General features: G+C 49.3%; 1 protein-coding gene across 2 annotated transcripts in view; it reads right to left on the minus strand.

Moving 5' to 3' along the window:
• LOC140399276 (uncharacterized) overlaps positions 1-19,791 on the minus strand; it is a 185,255-nt gene that overhangs the window by 15,754 nt on the left and 149,710 nt on the right. For both annotated transcript variants that reach the window (XM_072488743.1, XM_072488742.1), the window contains exons 27-32: positions 18,074-18,210; positions 14,576-14,649; positions 11,620-14,453; positions 9,756-10,094; positions 6,898-7,044; positions 5,526-5,651 (exon numbers count right to left, since the gene is read on the minus strand). In XM_072488743.1, coding sequence (XP_072344844.1) covers positions 5,526-5,651; positions 6,898-7,044; positions 9,756-10,094; positions 11,620-14,453; positions 14,576-14,649; positions 18,074-18,210 — 3,657 coding nt within the window. The remainder of the gene's footprint in view (positions 1-5,525; positions 5,652-6,897; positions 7,045-9,755; positions 10,095-11,619; positions 14,454-14,575; positions 14,650-18,073; positions 18,211-19,791) is intronic.

Genomic DNA, 19,791 nt, shown 5'->3' on the forward strand with positions numbered 1-19,791 from the left:
TCGAGCACATGCTCTCACCTCTCCCTCGCACACACGCACTCACCTCTCTCTCGCACACACGCTCTCACCTCTCTCTTGCACACACGCTCTCACCTCTCTCTTGCACACATACTCTCACCTCTCTCTCACGCGCACACTCTCACCTCTCTCTCGCATGCACACCCTCACCTCTCTCTCGCACACACGCTCTCACCTCTCTTGCACACACGCTCTCACCTCTCTCTCGCACACATGCTCTCACCTCTCTCTCGCACACACGCTCTCACCTCTCTCTCGCACACACGCTCTCACCTCTCACACACACACTCTCACCTCTCTCTCGCACACACGCTCTCACCTCTCTCTCGCACACATGCTCTCACCTCGCTCGCACACATGCTCTCACCTCTCTCTCGCACACACTCTCTCACCTCTCTCTCGCGCACACGCTCTCACCTCTCTCTCGCACACACGCGCTCACCTCTCTCTCACACACACTCTCACCTCTCTCACGCACACGCTCTCACCTCTCTCTCGCACGCACGCTCTCACCTTTCTCACGCACAGCTCTCACCTCTCTCTCGCACACATGCTCTCGCCTCTCTCTCGCACACACGGTCTCACCTCTCTCTCACGCACACGCTCTCACCTCTCTCTCGCACACACGCACTCACCTCTCTTTGACTCACACGCTCTCACCTCTCTCTCTCGCACATGCTCTCACCTCTCCCTCGCACACACGCTCTCACCTCTCTCTCGCACACACGCTCTCACCTCTCTCTTGCACACATGCTCTCACCTCTCTCTTGCACACATACTCTCACCTCTCTCTCACGCGCACACTCTCACCTCTCTCTCGCATGCACACCCTCACCTCTCTCTCGCACACACGCTCTCACCTCTCTTGCACACACGCTCTCACCTCTCTCTCGCACACATGCTCTCACCTCTCTCTCGCACACACGCTCTCACCTCTCTCTCGCACACACGCTCTCACCTCTCACACACACACTCTCACCTCTCTCTCGCACACACGCTCTCACCTCTCTCTCGCACACATGCTCTCACCTCGCTCGCGCACATGCTCTCACCTCTCTCTCGCACACACTCTCTCACCTCTCTCTCGCGCACACGCTCTCACCTCTCTCTCGCACACACGCGCTCACCTCTCTCTCACACACACTCTCACCTCTCTCACGCACACGCTCTCACCTCTCTCTCGCACGCACGCTCTCACCTTTCTCACGCACAGCTCTCACCTCTCTCTCGCACACATGCTCTCGCCTCTCTCTCGCACACACGGTCTCACCTCTCTCTCACGCACACGCTCTCACCTCTCTCTCGCACACACGCACTCACCTCTCTTTGACTCACACGCTCTCACCTCTCTCTCTCGCACACACGCTCTCACCTCTCTCGCACACAAGCTCTCACCTCACTCTTGCACGTGTTCTCACCTCTCTCTCGCGCACACGCTCTCACCTCTCCCTCGCACACACGCTCTCACCTCTCTCTCGCACACGCTCTCACCTCTCTCTCGCACACATGCTCTCACCTCTCTTTGACACACACTAACTCACCTCTCTCTCGCACACGCTCTCACCTCTCTCTCGCACACACGCGCTCACCTCTCTCTCACGCACAGCTCTCACCTCTCTCTCGCACACATGCTCTCGCCTCTCTCTCGCACACACGGTCTCACCTCTCTCTCACGCACACGCTCTCACCTCTCTCTCGCACACACGCACTCACCTCTCTTTGACTCACACGCTCTCACCTCTCTCTCACACACATGCTCTCACCTCTCTCTCGAGCACATGCTCTCACCTCTCCCTCGCATACACGCTCTCACATCTCTCTCGCACACACGCTCTCACCTCTCTCTTGCACACACACTCTCACCTCTCTCTTGCACACATACTCTCACCTCTCTCTCACGCGCACACTCTCACCTCTCTCTCGCATGCACACCCTCACCTCTCTCTCGCACACACGCTCTCACCTCTCTTGCACACACGCTCTCACCTCTCTCTCGCACACATGCTCTCACCTCTCTCTCGCACACACACTCTCACCTCTCTCTCGCACACACGCTCTCACCTCTCTCTCGCACACATGCTCTCACCTCGCTCGCGCACATGCTCTCACCTCTCTCTCGCACACACTCTCTCACCTCTCTCTCGCGCACACGCTCTCACCTCTCTCTCGCACACACGCTCTCACCTCTCTCGCACACAAGCTCTCACCTCACTCTTGCACGTGTTCTCACCTCTCTCGCACACACCTCTCTTGCACACACGCTCTCACCTCTCCCTCGCACACACGCTCTCGCCTCCCTCACACACACACACGCTCTCACCTCTCTTTGACACACACTCTCTCTCTCACCTCTCCCTTGCGCACATGTTCTCACCTCACTCTCATACACACGCTCTCACCTCTCTCTCGCATATACGCTCTCACCTCTCTCTCACACACATGCTTTCGCCTCTCTCTCGCACACACGCTCTCACCTCTCTCTCGCACACGCTCTCACCTCTCTCTCACACACATGCTCTCACCTCTCTCTCGAGCACATGCTCTCACCTCTCCCTCGCACACACGCTCTCACCTCTCTCTCGCACACACGCTCTCACCTCTCTCTTGCACACACGCTCTCACCTCTCTCTTGCACACATACTCTCACCTCTCTCTCACGCGCACACTCTCACCTCTCTCTCGCATGCACACCCTCACCTCTCTCTCGCACACACGCTCTCACCTCTCTTGCACACACGCTCTCACCTCTCTCTCGCACACATGCTCTCACCTCTCACTCGCACACACGCTCTCACCTCTCTCTTGCACACACGCTCTCACCTCTCACACACACACTCTCACCTCTCTCTCGCACACACGCTCTCACCTCTCTCTCGCACACATGCTCTCACCTCGCTCGCACACATGCTCTCACCTCTCTCTCGCACACACTCGCTCACCTCTCTCTCGCGCACACGCTCTCACCTCTCTCTCGCACACACGCGCTCACCTCTCTCTCACACACACTCTCACCTCTCTCACGCACACGCTCTCACCTCTCTCTCGCACGCACGCTCTCACCTTTCTCACGCACAGCTCTCACCTCTCTCTCGCACACATGCTCTCGCCTCTCTCTCGCACACACGGTCTCACCTCTCTCTCACGCACACGCTCTCACCTCTCTCTCGCACACACGCACTCACCTCTCTTTGACTCACACGCTCTCACCTCTCTCTCTCGCACACACGCTCTCACCTCTCTCGCACACAAGCTCTCACCTCACTCTTGCACGTGTTCTCACCTCTCTCTCGCGCACACGCTCTCACCTCTCCCTCGCACACACGCTCTCACCTCTCTCTCGCACACGCTCTCACCTCTCTCTCGCACACATGCTCTCACCTCTCTTTGACACACACTAACTCACCTCTCTCTCGCACACGCTCTCACCTCTCTCTCGCACACACGCGCTCACCTCTCTCTCACGCACAGCTCTCACCTCTCTCTCGCACACATGCTCTCGCCTCTCTCTCGCACACACGGTCTCACCTCTCTCTCACGCACACGCTCTCACCTCTCTCTCGCACACACGCTCTCACCTCTCTCTTGCACACACACTCTCACCTCTCTCTTGCACACATACTCTCACCTCTCTCTCACGCGCACACTCTCACCTCTCTCTCGCACACACGCTCTCACCTCTCTTGCACACACGCTCTCACCTCTCTCTCGCACACATGCTCTCACCTCTCTCTCGCACACACACTCTCACCTCTCTCTCGCACACACGCTCTCACCTCTCTCTCGCACACATGCTCTCACCTCGCTCGCGCACATGCTCTCACCTCTCTCTAGCACACACTCTCTCACCTCTCTCTCGTGCACACGCTCTCACCTCTCTCTCGCACACACGCTCTCAACTCTCTCTTGCACACACGCTCTCACCTCGCTCGCACACACGTGAGAGAGGTTGTGCAAGAGAGGTGGAAGCATTTGTGTGAGAGAGGTGAGAGTGTGTGTGCGAGAGAGAGGTGAGAGTATGTGTGCAAAAGAGAGGTGAGAGCGTGTGTGAGAGAGCTCTTACCTCTCTCTTGCGCACATGCTCTCACCTCTCTCACACGCACACTATTACCTCGCTCTCTTACACAAGCTCTCACCTCTCTTGCACACACACTCTCACCTCTCTCGCACACACACTCTCACCTCTCTCGCACACACGTGAGAGAGGTTGTGCAAGAGAGGTGGAAGCATTTGTGCGACAGAGGTGAGAGTGTGCGTGCGAGAGAGAGGTGAGAGTATGTGTGCAAAAGAGAGGTGAGAGCGTGTGTGAGAGAGCTCTTACCTTTCTCTTGCGCACACGCTCTCAGCTCTTGCACGCACACTCTCACCTCGCTCTCTTACACACGCTCTCACCTCTCTTGCACACACACTCTCACCTCTCTCGCACAAACGCTCTCACCTCTCTTGCACACACGCTCTCGTCTCTCTCTCGCACACATGCTCTCACCTCTCTCTCGCACACAGGCTCTCACCTCTCTTGCACACAGACTCTCACCTCTCTTGCACACACGCTCTCACCTCTCTTGCACACACGCTCTCACCTCTCTTGCACACATGCTCTCCCCTCTCTTGCACACCCGCTCTCACCTCTCTCTCACACACACGCTCTCACTTCTCCTGCACACACGCTCTCCTCTCTCTCTCGCACACACGCTCTCACCTCTCTCTGGCGGCCCTGAATGGCCGGCGCGGGTCCGCGCATGCGCGCCACAGCCGTCTCCATGCCAGCGCATGCGCGTGGCTGCCGTCACCGCCCCGGCGCGGAGCTACATGTCGGTGACCGAATAGCGGCCCCACGCAAGGAGGTAGGCTCTCTCCAGATCACGGCCGCCCACCGATCGGTAGCCCCGATCGCGGGCCTGGACTCCGTGGAGGCCCCGCCCCAGAGTCAGATCCCCCCCCCCGCCCCCCCTCCATATCGGCCGCGGGTCCACGCTCCCGCTTGTTGGTACCAGGTTTGAACCACGCCGGCGGGACTCGGCGGAAGTTTGGCCCGTTGCCCGCGGACAATCGCCGCGGGGGCCTATTTCAGCGGCCCCCGACCGGCGCCACTGCAAACGCGTGAGCGTGATTGGCGCCGATTCTCCAGCGACCAGAGAATCGGCGGCCCGGCATCGGAGTGGAATGGCGGGATTCCCACGTTCCCCCCCCCCGCTGATTCTCCGACCCGGCGCAGTCTCGGAGAATCCTGGCCAGGAACTCCCCACTGGGACAAGCTGCCAATACCCATCTCAGACTTTGCTGCTCACTTGTCAGTGAAATGGAGCCCAGTACAGTGACCAGTATATTCGCATCAGACCACATGTCCTCGCTACCTCTCTCGTCAGACTGCACATCCTCTTTTCAGAATCCTACATCAATGAGGTGCATTGGGCAGGTTTGATGGCCAGACCTGGCAATTTCACAGTGTGACATTTTGCTTACTGAAAGTGTGGCTCGATTAAGATAATTGCAATTGACCACATGCTTACCAGAATGATGTCAACATGGTCCCTTTTGCTCTTGCAGTACTTTGTCAGTTTCTGGATCTTTCTTTTCATTTCCAGGTCGTTTCTGTCCAGATTTAGTAACTTGGCCAATCTGCCTTGGATCAATGACTTGAAAGAAAATGTAAAAACGTTTTCTTTTTACACCCACATTTAAATCATTCCTGAGGAAACATTCCTTATGAAGACACCATGAACATTGCTCTTCTCTGTGCTAGCTGGTCGCTCATTATCATTGGATAGTGCTCGGCAAATAAAATTCAACCATATACTGCATCTGATATTTAAAAAAAAATAAATTTAGAGTACCCAATTCATTTTTTCCAATTAAGGGGAATTTTAGCGTGGCCAATCCACCTAGCCTGCACATCTTTGGGCTGTGGGGGTGAAACCCACGTAAATACAGGGAGAATGTGCAAACTCCACACGGACAGTGTCCTGGGACCTCGGCGCCATGAGGCAGCAATGCTAACTACTGCGCAACCATGCTGCCCCCCCAGTATCTGATATTTTAAAGGAATTGATTATTCAGTGATACACTTTTGGAACATTCAACTACTGTGCACTGGGGGAAAACAGGACACTCAATGCTTTAGGGTAAACGTTTGTGTATATAGCAGGTCAATATCCTGCCGTATCATCTCAATGCAATACACCTGTCCACAAATCACTTCTGGTGCGAAATCCAGAAGAGCAGATAACAGCAGAGTTAACAGATAATATCTGTCATTTTATTTAAAAAAAGAAAGGAGAGGAAGGTGAGAGAGGAAAGAAAGACAGAGAGGAAAGGATGCAAGGAAGGAAGGAAGGAGATATAGAAATTGGGTTATATAGGCTTGATTTTCATCCTTGCGGCAGTTTGGGGATGTTTGGGAAAATTCTCAGCTCAACCTGCCCACGTCCATATCCTTGCAACCTCATCACCCCCACCCATCTCCCTATGTCTCTTTATGCCCCCTTTGGCAAGCCCTGCCTTTAGAAGGTTCTAAACACTAGTGTTCGCAACTCCTTTTAGGGGCCATGAACCAAGTCTCTTCAAAAACTTGGCCTGACTCCACAAGAATTATGAAGGAGAAGGAGAGGTTTATTCCTGCAATGGGGCCAGCCACGTTCAGGCTTCTGACAGGAAGCATTCTGCACCCCCCTTTAAAGGCACTCCTGTGAACTGCTCAGCCTGAGAATGGGGAATTCCTGAATTGGGACATTCCTGTCATTTGTAAAGGGATCCTCAGCCAACGTGGTGAAAATCCCGTCTCTCACCTTTCGTGTCCTCAGATTCTCTCAAGTCATTTTACAGCAAATTAAATATATGTCGCCGAGAAAATGTGCGAGTCAAGAAGTAAAGCTGGTGTTGTACCTTCACTTCCCGTTTGTCCTCTGTATTGGGAACATGGCCAGACGCGAGTCCAACCCAAGGTTTGTGTTTCAGCCAGGGATATTGTTTAGGCGTTGGCTCCTTCATTAGTAGGGTTTGAAAAATATCAGATGTCAAATCAAAAATAGCCTATGTAAATAAGAAAAAAAAAGAAAACTTGATGCAGTCGACAAAAGTGCTTAAAATGCTGCATTTTCCCGGTTATTGCAGGATTTGGGGAAGAATGCAAACCATCAGAGATTCTTGAATAATATACTGGCTGCTGAGACTATGTTCTTCCCGGTTTGGTGCCATTTATGAATGAAGCTACTTCTCATCAAGACCGGGATTCTAGTTATTAAAGGGACAGAAGGAACCTTGGGACACAAACACCTCACACCTCCCCAACCCCTAATGGTTGAGCATCTCTTGTGAAAAGCTGCCTCCTTCTCTTCAGTCCGTTACTATTCAATGGCCACGTGGCAACAAAGACTTCAGGAGGTCCCGAAGCACGCAGCCAGTTAAAAGCTTTTGGAATACCATCCTGTTGTAATGTAAAAAGCACAGCAATGAGATAATGTTTTGTAATGGTGTTAGTAGAGGGATAAATAATGGCCAGGCGACTGAGGTCAGCTCTCCAACTTTCTTCAAATTAGTGTCACGGGAGAGGACAGAGTCTCACTCTTATGTCTTCTCCAGAACAAGCACCTCTGACACTGCAGCACCCCCTCAGTATTTGCACTGGGTAATGTAAACCGGCCTGGCGGCACAGCGGTTAGCCCTGCTGCCTCACCGCGCCAGGAACCCTGGTTCGATTCTGACCTTGGGTGACTGTGTGGAGTTTGCACATTCTCCCTGTGTCTGAATGGTTTCCCCTGGGTGCTCCGGTTTCTTCCCACAGATCAAAGATGCGCAGGTTGGGTATATTGGCCATGATAAATTGCCTCTTAGTTTCCAAAGATGTGCCGGTTTGGTGGGGGTTACAGGGATAGGGCAGGGGAGTGGGCCTAGTTGGGGGTGCTCTTTTAGAGGGTCGGTGTTGACTCAATGGGCTGAATGGGCCTCCTTTTGCGCTGTCGGGATTCTACGGATTCATTTTGTGCTCAAGGTCCCTCGCCGACAGAATCAGCGATGAGACTGCTACCAACTGAGCAACAGCTAATCACGAAGCTTATTGTCTTATCAAAGGCCGTCCAGCAACCACAGTATACCTCTGTGCAAGTCTCAACTCCTCAGAAACCACAGCACCAATAAACCCAGCAGAAACAAGCTGGGAATCCTCTGGAAATACAAGGCAAGACCTGGCAGCACCTCTGGGGGAGAAACACAGTCAACATTTTGAGTCAAAAATAACTTCTTCAGAACTGTTCAGCGCGCCATTCTGAAGAAGTCATCTTCAACTCGAAACGTTCACCCTGTTTCTCCACAGATGCTTACAGATCTGCTGAGTATTTCCAGCACTTCATTTTTATTTCAGATTTCCAACATTCTGCTTTTTATATTACTGGAACCTTCTGGTCTGCGTGGCTAAACTACATAAGAAAGCATAACATAGAAACAGGTCATTCGCCCCAAATGGTCTCCTCTGGTGTTTATTCTAAACAAAAATCTCTTCCTCCCGTCTATCGTCATTGAAAGATATGAGTCTATCCTTCTATTCCTTTCTCCCCCATGCACGCATCAAACTTCCCTTTAAATACATCTACGTTATATATATCGGCTTCGCCAACTGAAGCTTTCGTACCCTTAGTTTAATATGAAAACAGGAAATGTGGCAGGTCAGGCAGTATCTCTCTGTGGAGAGGTACAGGGTGCGATTTAACTAATGGGAACAAAGGCCATCAGCATGCGCGTTTAGCCCCATGTTTCATGGCGCTCGCATGCCGAGAAACACAACGCTATTAAACGGCACTCAAGTGTGATAGTGGGCCGCAGCAGGGAACGCGTGGTCAAGGCCGCGCATAGCCCCGTTTTCTGCATTGAGGAACTTTTCTGACCGGAACTCCTCAGTGCAGCGAGAGATCGTGACGCCATTGGTCTCTGAAGTCTCCGACGCGACCTACGACCCCAAGCCCCAACACACTATGAGAGGGTACCCCCCCCCCCCCGAGGGTACCCCACCCCACCCCCGAGGGTACCCCCCCCCCCCCCGCACTCCCTTCTGCACCCGCCGCAGGGCACCCCAGGCCCGATCGCCACCACGCAGAAATATGCCAGCCTGGCACTCTGGCAGTGCCCCTGCTAACCTGTAGTGCCATCTGGGCATCTTGGCCAGATCCCCTTGGAGACCCCCCCCCCCCCCCCCCATGAGTCCCATTCTACCTGGTTCCCATTTCTGGAGACCAGTGCTGAACCGCACTTATCCAGGTCTCTGAGGTGAAGGGGATAGATGCCAAAGCCCCAGGTCCCTCAGGAATCTGCAAATTAAGTGGAACTAGCTGTCTCGCTTTAATATGCAGATTTGTCAAAAGGCTATCCCACAATGGACGGGATTCACATTGTAATGTCTCGCAAGATCGGATTAGATCTCGCGAGGTGTTGTGAGCCGGGTGGATCCCGGGAGTGGGGTACCCCGACTACTATCGGCCATTTTGTGCCGCGGTGAGCCGTTTTTCAGCTGCAGGGTGGCCGTTCGATCGCGCCCACAGTGTGAATGTTTCCAAACTGAGATCATTCATCAGAGGTCACAGGCCCAGATTGGTAACTTTCTTTCTTTCTTTCCCGCTGCTGCGTATCTCTGCAATTTCTGTTTCTATTTCAGGTTGCCAACAAGAGTATTTTGCTTTCTTATATCATTAGTTCAATTGGGCTGCGAGAGGTTCTCGTGTTCCCAAGTGGTGATGCTAACCCGTGACAGTCACCTGTTTGTGCGCTCCCTTGCTTTCTGTATCCCCGTCCATTTCATTGGCATACCCTTGGACCTCGAGCACATTGGTTTTGCCGCTACCTTCAAGTTGTCCACGCTGGTACCACAGGACATCTATGGCATTGTCGACCCACTGCTGCACATCCACCAGGTTAAAAGGAACAGCAAAAGCAGTTTTCTTTGACTGCCTCCAGGGTCCTGAGCACCACTGGTCCAACGCAAACCTTTGTCCTGGGGATTTTCTGTCCTGGAAAGGCTGGAGTCCGTTCAATCTTCCAATGCCAACATCTTGGCTGCTTCCAAAATCACCCGTGTGGAACACCTCATTGTGTGGCTTGCAAGAGAAAGGCAACACAGCAGACAGTGAACTTGAATTAAATTAGGATACGGTGCAAACAATGTATTTATCTCGCACTGCAGAATGTCCCGAAGAGCTTTACAGCAAATTATGCATTTTTGGAATAGTAATGTAGAAAATACGTCAGGCAATTTCAGAACAGCGAGCTCCCCCAAATAACAACACAATATGACCAAATAATCTATTTTAGTTATATTTTTCTGGGAATTGGCTCCACTGGCAATCTCAGCATTTTTTGCCAATCTCCAATTGCCCTTGAGTGGAGTGGCTGGCTTTGCCATTACAGGGAGTAGTCAAGAGCCAATCTGGAGTCTGGGTAACGGCTAGCTTTCAATTTTAGATTTTAATTGAATTTAAACTCCACCAGCTGTTGGGGGATTTGAACCCATGACCCCAGAGTATCAGCCTGGGCCTCTGGATTACTAGTCCAGTGACGTTACGAACTATGCCACCACCCTCTACTGCAGGCTTAAAGATCTAAATATTGGCCAAGACACCAGCATAAACACCGCAGTTTGTCTCATAAATAATGCCATAGGTCATTTTGATGCTCACCTGAGAGAGGAAACTGGGCCTGGGTTTAATATCTCTGCTGAAAGGCAGCAGCAGTAACTGCACTGCAGTAGACCTGATTACGTGGTCAAGTCTCATGGGGTGAGGTTTGACGCCCCCAGCCTCCCTGCTCAAGAAGTGCAACACTAGCCCCCAAGCCGCAGCTGGCACCGCACAAAGACAGGGGATGAGGAGCACATGCTAACTCTATCTCTAAGTTACTGTAATGACAGTGCATCATTGTCAGCCTGCTTTAGTGACCTGCTTCATAAGCACCTTTTAGAGGTGTCAGATAGGAGGGGGGTACCCCGTAGAAGAAGGGAGAATATCAGAGGCTGAGTAATCAAATGCATTTATCCATTGACTTTCACGTCAAAATATCTCAAAGTACTTCATACCCTTGAAAGGCAGTAACTGTTGTCCTAAAGGCAGATGGGACAACTTCCCTAAACCAGCAACATCCCAAAAACCACCAAATGACCAATCTAATTTGAGGGTTCCTGATTCGGGGAGGAATGTTGGCCAGGCCACCGAGGACAGCTTAGATTTCTTCCAGTCATTCCGTGGGACCTTTAACATCTATCCCAATCACTGGAACAGCTTGTCAGCCCATGTGAAGATAAAGCAGTAAAGAAAACTCAAGAAAATGGCGCAACATAGAATCAGAGACTCGCATAACAGCAATTGGCCCATCTGTGTGCGTCTCCTTGAAAGATACAATCCACTCTGTTCACCTTTCCCCGTTCTTTCCACATAACCCTGAATTTTCAAATGCATATCCAATTTCCTTTCTAATGTTACTACTGAATCTGCTTCCACCGCCCTTTCAGGCAGCGCGCTATAGATCATATCAAGGACATTTGTCCTTCCCTGCTTTAAAAAATAAATCTCCCCTCTGGTACTTTTCCCGGTCAGGTTGAATAGTGGGTAGAATAGTGTATTTACTCACAGTCAAACAGTCCACTGCAGTCAGAGGATAGAGGATACCATTTGAGTTTAATTTTCTATTGCTTTTTTCCTTGATTTGTGTGTATTCTTTAGCTGCATCACCTGTGAATTTTGTCAGCAGATGTTCAGTCACGTTTTCTATGGCTTCTTCATGATGGCCACCCTTTGTAGTTCGAATTTGATCTTTGACTTGTACGCAGTTTATTCTGAAAAGGTCTAGAGCATCGGTGAAGGATTTGTCATGGCCTCTCTGCCCTCTGAGCAGGCCAATGTTCTGCTGAGCAGATTTTGCATAGTCTCGGGTGATTCGATGTCCATCGCATGCCTCTTCCCTTGAATCTTTGGAGCTTTGATTTTGCTGCTCTCTGATTCTGGTCAGTTCATCCAAAGTTTCTTCCACCAGATATTCTGAGAGACGTTCTGTAACTTCATCCACCACCGGCTCGCCGTCCTTACCCCGAGAACCTTGCGAAGCCCGTGCCTCGTCGAAGCCTTCCCAGTTTGCACGAGCAGCCAATTGCAATTCTGGTTGCGCTTCAGAATCCAGAAAATCGTGAGAGGGTACAAAGGATTCCACCGCCTTGGCGCATTCCAGAATGATCCGTTCCAGTTCAGGCCCTCCCACCCCGCCAGGTTGTGGCTCTCCCTGACCAAGCCAGCACAAAGCTGGCTGTTTGCCTCTCAGCAGGGAAATATCTCCCCTCTCATTTGCCTTCTCTTCGGATACCTCTTCAAAGGAATGAGCTTCGTTCGATTCATCGTGGATGTTTTTGTAGTTGTGCCCACATGCTATGGCAGGGAGCGGGTCTTCACTGTGTGTGATGTCTGTATCAAATTCATAATCAGCACAAGGGCATGGGATGTTGTCTGGAGTAATAGGGATGTCATATTCATTTATGCATTTAAAATGTTTAATCCCACAGGAGGTTCCATCGTGGTCTTCTTTTGGATTATTCAGTTCTTCACCAGCCCAACAACCCTGGTCAAATGATGCATGTCCTTTATTATTGAAGGTACCAAGCTCACTATGTCTCACTAACATCTGGATTCTATCATCCTTAGAAGGATTTGTTGTTTGATGTTCTGTTTGAGGTATGTGGGTACTTAAGGATTCAGGTAAAAGAATATTTTCCTCAACAAACTGAGAGCTGTTTCCCTCTTCTCCACAAGCTCGGAGCGATCGTTTCTCTGGTGCAGAATATTTTGTTTCTTCATCCATCTCTTCAACGGAAGGAGGAAGAAAAGGAGCGAAATCATCAGTGTTCACCAAATTGTGTTTCTCACCTGGAGGTGGTAACCCTCGATTTACCGAAGAGTTATCAACAGATAGCAGCGGTAGATCTTCAATTCTAACTAACGTATTTTCTGCAAAGGCAGATGGAAGCTCTTCGTTCATTAACAAAATAATTTCTTCAGGAGGCGCAGGAAAATCTTCAGCTTCAAAAACAATATCAGCTTCATCTGGAAGTGCAAAATCTTCACTTGCATAAAACATTAATTCATCAACTGGAGAGTTTAACTCCTTTATATTGAACATACTGTCTTCGTCAACTGAAGATAGCAGCTCCTCTTTTATGGATGAGATTTCTTCGACAAGAGAGGGCTGTTCCTCTGCAGCTAATGAGCCAATTCCTTTGGCTGAAGCCAAGTCTTCCTCTTTGCATAAAGACTCCATTAATACTGGAGATAAAGACTGCCTACCACATGACTTCTGTTTATCATTCAAAGATGGCAATTCATCACTTTCAGACGCAACGCCTTCAACCACAGGTGAGCTGTCTGCTCTATACAGGGCTATTTCTTCAACTGCTCCACTTCTGAATGAATGTGTTTGTTCCAGCAACAATGGCAAATTTTGGTTTGCATATAAACTATTTCCCGTGGATGATTGCACCGTCCCATTGCACATCGAGACTTGGTCTTGGTCTTTGGAATTTCCTTCAATGTTAGCAGTGTCATAAATGCGTGAAAGAGGAAGCACTGGTGAAGTAAGGTCTGCCGTCCTGGGGCAACTGGTCGGAGCCAGTTGACCACGTGCTAAAGCTGCGTTCTTTTTCAGGACATGGCTACCTCCCGAGGAAAGAGGAGTTGCGGTTGGTTCACAGGAGTTATCGGGCAGGGCAGCAGCCGTCATTTCTTGGCAATCCACCTCTCTTTTTGGTTTAAGCACTTCATTCCCTGCCAACTCTAACGCGGGTTGGTGGTTAGATGAAGCCCTGAAACCAGAGACCTTTTCAGAATGATTAGGCAATCCAAACCAGCTTTCTTTAGTGTCCACTGAAGTTTTGACAACATTATTGAGTTCTATGCTTTCTTCTGCTTCCAGGTTGGTATTGCTATTCAATACGTGGTGGGCAGACGTTTGCAATAAGTTATCCGTCGACTTGGTCGCAAAACCATCCCAGTCATCATTTAGGTGCAACTTCCTTCCAAACAATGATTTTGATGACAATATTTTCCCAATTTCTTCTTCTTCAAGTACAACGGTAGAATTTTCAGTCAGCGTGCCAACAGAGGAACCATTGTTTTGACTTCTATTGCAAGGTGAATAGTCAGGGTCGCTATTTCGGAGAATCTCTTCCGTGCAGAGTCGCGATGAGTCCGAAGACTCAGTAATTATATCTGAACTTCCGGATGATTCTGCAGACCCACAAGGGGTAAGCATTCCTGATTGGTTTTCCGCACACTGATTCCCATCGTCTGGCACACAGGAAGGTGAGAGTTGGGAGACAGGATCGTGGGATGATTGGTCCCCAACCTCAGACTCACCAGGTGGACAAATCATATCCACAGATCCAGTTGTCAGTTGTGGCTTGAATATCTTTTCCATGTCACCTGAAGGGACAGTAATAATAAGACAAGAGCATGTTGGACACTGTGTGATGCCCAGTGCTTCCATTAAAAGGCAGCAAATATCTTAAAAATTAGAATAATAAAATCATTATCCATCTCCCTACCTTGTTTTGAAGGCATGTCTTGTGGTTGAAAGATCGCAGCATTTGGTTTTGCAGGATGCTTAGGAATGTTAGACCTAAACAGAACATGAAATCTTGCATTAGTAACTGCTCCCAGGCATCTTAAACAAATCCCAACATCTCCTGGTGGCTTTTCTGAAGATAATAATCGTCACAAAATTAAACTGAGAATTTAAAGAGGAAGAGGAGGGATCTAAACAGTTTCACTTGTAAAGTAAAAATGGGAAAATATGTAATTTGAAACATGTAAGTCTGGCAGAACCTGAGGATACATGAGAAAATGTAGGGAAAAATCCCACGAAGGGTTAACTGCAGCCGCAAAAGAAGGTTTTGAAATGCAGATAACCTTTATCAAACAGGCGTTAAGAAAACAGCTTGTAACAACTCAAGCTGCAAAACTGATACATGTCTTTCAAGTTAAAGCAGATTGAACTTTTAGTTACATGAAGAGAAACAATATTTCGCACCTTCTTGGAAGTTCATTATTTTAGTAAGCAGTTAAAAAAGAATTTCCAGGATATTCAGTTGAATTGGGTGACAAATGTTTAGGTGTGAAATCCTGCTGACACCAGTTGAATATGGGAAGCCGGAGACGATGTGTCCACGAGAGCACAAATTAACCCCAAATCGGGGCCAGAGTTCTGACAAGCTTAGGGCACTATTTGGTAATAAAGGAACTTTAGAAGTGACAGGAACCAAATGTAACACCCCTCTAGGATCAAAGCACTTTTGAACATTACAAGGGAAAAATTTAATCAGGGTTCGATGAACTAAAGTCATGCTCAACATGAATACGTAGTCATGTTAGAAGTAATTAAGATTAAAGGTACACTGAACAGTCAAGAGCAAAACAAAGTTACTTTACGATAATTTCATATAAACTTAATAACTGCTAGAAGGGCAATATAAACCCTAAATCGATAGCAGCCAGCAGAGTCAGCTCTCATAGCACCCCTCGGTCATGGGAAGGATAGAACACAGAAACCAAGCAGAACAGCAAATCCATCAGGAGAAAACCAAAAGCTAAAGAAGAAAGATTGTCAAGGCAGACCTGAAGGTCTAATAACTGACCAGGAGGACCCAAAGAAAAGATCTTTTTACCTTTCTGTAAAAACAGTGATTTTATCTTTTAAAAGAAAAAATATAATAATTAAACAACTTAAAGTTTTAACCTGAAATAGTGGTTATTACAATGTCTCCTTTACCTACTTAGCAACGTGGGACCAAGGATCGATGCTACTAAGTGGTAAGTAGATAACATCTTCTCTGAAGATATGGGTTACACCGGGGGATAACTTGAAAATATAGATTGACCCGAATAGCACCCACCTAAGTCTGCATAGGAGTCAGGGAGTGAGAATCCCTGTTCACCATTTAGAATGTCTTATTGACCCTTTTTGGGATGGGGGAATTCTAAGAATAGTGGTGAGTTTTTTTACTTCACACTATAGGCAGAGAGGATGAGGAATCAAAAGGGATTCTGCCTCAAACTCAAGAGTGGTGTCTGTAAATTGTTTGAACATTTCTCATGCTTCTTGCTCCTTTATTTTCTTTTATCTAATTGCTTCTCAGTTTTCACTTATTTGAAACATGTAAAACTTTAACAGGGCTTGACAGGGTAGATGCCGAGAAGCTGTTTGCTCCGGGCGAAGAGTCTAGAAGGTTGGGTCACAATCTTAGGATAAGGGGTCAGCCATTTCTAGCTGAAGGGGAGGAGAGAATTCTTCACTCAGAAGATTGGGGAGCTTAGGAATTCTCAACATATTCCAACAGGGTTGGACAGGCTGGATGCAGGGGGGATGTTTTCCCTGGTTGGTGAATCTAGAACCAGGGGGCAGTCTCGGGACTGAAATGAGGAAACATTTCTCCACTCAGAGGATAGTGAACATGTGGAATTATCTACCACAAAAGGCTGCGGAGGACAAGTCACCGAATGCATTCAAGATTGAGAGAGATAAGTTTGAGATCATCATGGCATCAAGGGGTATGGGGAGAAAGCGGGAATATGGCGTTGAGGATCGGCCATGAACATATGGAATTGAGGAGCAGGTTCGAAGGGCCGAATGGCCTACTCCTAGTTTCTATGCTTCATTAATCAAGACTGGGATCAATAGATTTTGGATACTAAGGAAACAAGGGAGGTGGAGGAAGGGCAGGAAAGTGGAGTTGAAGGAAAGTTCTGCCATAATCTTACTCAATGGCAAAACAGGCTCAAGGGGACAGATAGCCTACTCTTCCAGCTTTTAAAACAAATGTTGCCTCCAATTTCTCATTGTTCCGGTTCTTCACTCAACCTTTTCCGTTTGATTCCTCCTCTTCTCCTGCCTCTATGCTGTTTATCATTTCTCTATCTGGAAGCAATATATGCAGAGGGAGGAGAGGAGAGTGTCAAAACAGCTGAGTGAAAGTGGCTTTGGATGATGAGAGATCATCTACTTTTGGCTGTGTTTATCGTAGTGCCCCACTTACACCCAGAGGTCAAGGGGAAGGGGCAGCAAAGCACGGTAGTACAGTGGTTAGCACTGTTGCTTCACAATGCCAGGGACCTGGGTTCGATTCCCGGTTTGGGTCACAGCCTGTGCGGGGTCTGCACGTTCTCCCCGTGTCTGCGTGGGTTTCCTCCGGGTGCTCCGGTTTCCTCCCACGTCCCAAAAGGCATGCTGTTAGGTGTCTTGGACATTCTGAATTCTCCCTCTGTGTGCCCAAACAGGTGCTGGAGTGTGGCGACTAGGGAATTTTCACAGTAACTTCATTGCAGTGTTAATGTAAGCCTACTTGTGACAATAATAAAGATTATTATAAAAGGCCAATTCTGGAGAATTAATTCAACTCTGTATAAAAAGCAGTTGTGCCGATCTTAGTGCAAGGCAATCGGTGTTTGGGTGCTGACAGTCTGATTTTCAGATCCACAGTTGCAAGAGGAAAGTTGGGAGCAAGAGGCAAGTTCATGGGCCAGAACTGGGAACAGGTGGAAGCTTTTGAAGGAGAGAGAGAGAGAGAGAGAGAGAGAGAGAAATGCATTGAGGCAGACAAGTTTACCAGTCCATGTCTGGAGGCCACTTTCTGTGCTGTGTAATTCTATGAACGACAGACTCAATAGTCAGTGTCAGCATTCAGGCCGTCAAAGCTGAGCTTGCCTCAATGAGCACACTCCGCTATCCATAGGCCACTTGCTGAAAAATGTTGGATCAGGACCGCCGGTTGAATGTTTCCCATCCTTTCCTCTCAAGGACTCTGCGTTGGAGAGTAGGACCTCATCTGCTGCCATCACCACTAACCCTGAACTCGGTGGCCTCCAATTTAATTGCTCTTTCCAAACGCGGGGCAATCATTTCATCTCCTCGCAGCTCAGGTTTCAATTTCATAGACCTGATATGACACGCACCACTCCAACGATTAATAATGTCCTCCACACTTTGAAGGATGGCAAACATCTATTTGTAACGGTGAAGTTTCCCCCCCTCCCCGTCACCTTTGTACCTTTGCAGCCAAGGGAAAATCATCAGTGGTCTGTATTGGGAAACAGCACGGCTTTTAATTTGTGGCTTTAGGATTAGGTTGAATTCAGCGTCAGAAATCAATTCAGCCTGTGTCTTACTGATAAAGGCATCGTACTCCTGAAACAAACACAGCGGAAATGACAAAAATTGTTCCCGTCACAAAAGGCTGGGTACATGGTCAAAACACAAACGCAAGAATTACTTCAGAAGCGAGAGGCAGCATCACTCATAGTTCAACTGGCAGTTCAAACATTCTTCATCCCAGAGTTTGAGTGGCTTCTGATGATTAGATTTGACTGCTCCGGGTTCAGTAATAATTCAAAGTTGTTTATCTCAAATTAAGCGACAGCCGTTTTCTTAACACGTAAACGCCTGAATTTCTCGTGAGATTTGCAATGCGTTAATAAAAATGAGCGGATAATTCATTGTTTTCAATGCCATGTCGCTGCATTGTGTGAATACCAACAGCTCATTGGCCGTGAAGCGCTTTGGAATATCCTGAAGAAAAGAATGGTAATATATAAAGGCAAATTCTCTTTTTAACCAGTCATGATGCTTATATTTTAAAAAAGCACGGGGCGGGATTCTCCGTCTCGTCAGCCCCGTGTTTCCAGCACGGTGCGCTCCCGCCAGCAGCGGGATTCTCCGTCCGGCAGCCGCCCAATGGGGTGTCCCGTTGTGGGTCATCCCACGCCGTCGGGAATCGCACGGGTGCGGGTGTGATGTCGGCGGGGCGGAGAATCCCGCCGACGGAGAATCCCGCTCCTATTCTTTCATGTGATGTGGGAGGGGCAGGCAAGGCCAGAGTTTTTTGGCGTTCCCTAATTGTCTTTGAACTGAGCGGCTTGCCACACCATTTCAGAGGACAGTTAAGAGTCAATTGCTGTAGGTCTGGAGTCTAATGACAGCCGGAACAGGTAAAGGTGGCAGCTTTCCTTCCCCAAAGGACATTGGTGAACAAGATGGGTTTTTACGATGATTTTTCATGCTCATCATTCAATTTCTGATGATTAATTGAATTTAAATTTCACCAGCTGCCATGGTAGGATTTGAATCCCTGGGAACGACCTAACGAGAAAAAAAATAGAGTCCATTCTGGGCTTGTAGTGCCAGGAACGACCCCGCTATCTAACGGCAGCCGTGCGTTTTTCAGTTACAGTAGGCAATGTCCCGCCAAGGCCGCACTCAGTCTCATTTCCTGCACTGAGCTACTCCACTCCGCGTGAAGAGATCAGAGCGCCATCTCTCACCCCTCACTCCCCGGCGCGACCCCCAGACTCTCCCAACGTCCCAGCTCACCTGTTGGGGGGATCCTTGAGCCCCCCCGCACCCCACCTCATATGGACAGGGCACCTCCAGGCCCGATACCTGGCATGAGCAAAATGCCACCTGGACAATTTGCCACTCCTAGCCTGGCATCCTGGCAGTGCCCCAGCCAATGTGGCAGTGCCTCCTGGCCGTACCAGGCTGGCACCCAGGTGGCACCATCAGGGTGCTAAGATGGCATTGTCAGGATGCCAATCACCCAGGAGCCTACAATCACTTGGGAGACCCCCCCCTCCCCCACTACCCCATTCTGCCTGGTCCTAGTTTGTGGGGATCAGTGCTAAATGTCGCCCGACTGGGGTCTCCTCGGCGAAGCCTGTAGATCCCGGGAGCCAGTTAGATCTGGTGTCGGCAGAGTTATGCCCGCTATTA

The sequence above is a fragment of the Scyliorhinus torazame genome, chromosome 22 (assembly GCF_047496885.1).
Source record: "Scyliorhinus torazame isolate Kashiwa2021f chromosome 22, sScyTor2.1, whole genome shotgun sequence".
In the NCBI taxonomy this organism is placed as follows: domain Eukaryota; kingdom Metazoa; phylum Chordata; class Chondrichthyes; order Carcharhiniformes; family Scyliorhinidae; genus Scyliorhinus; species Scyliorhinus torazame.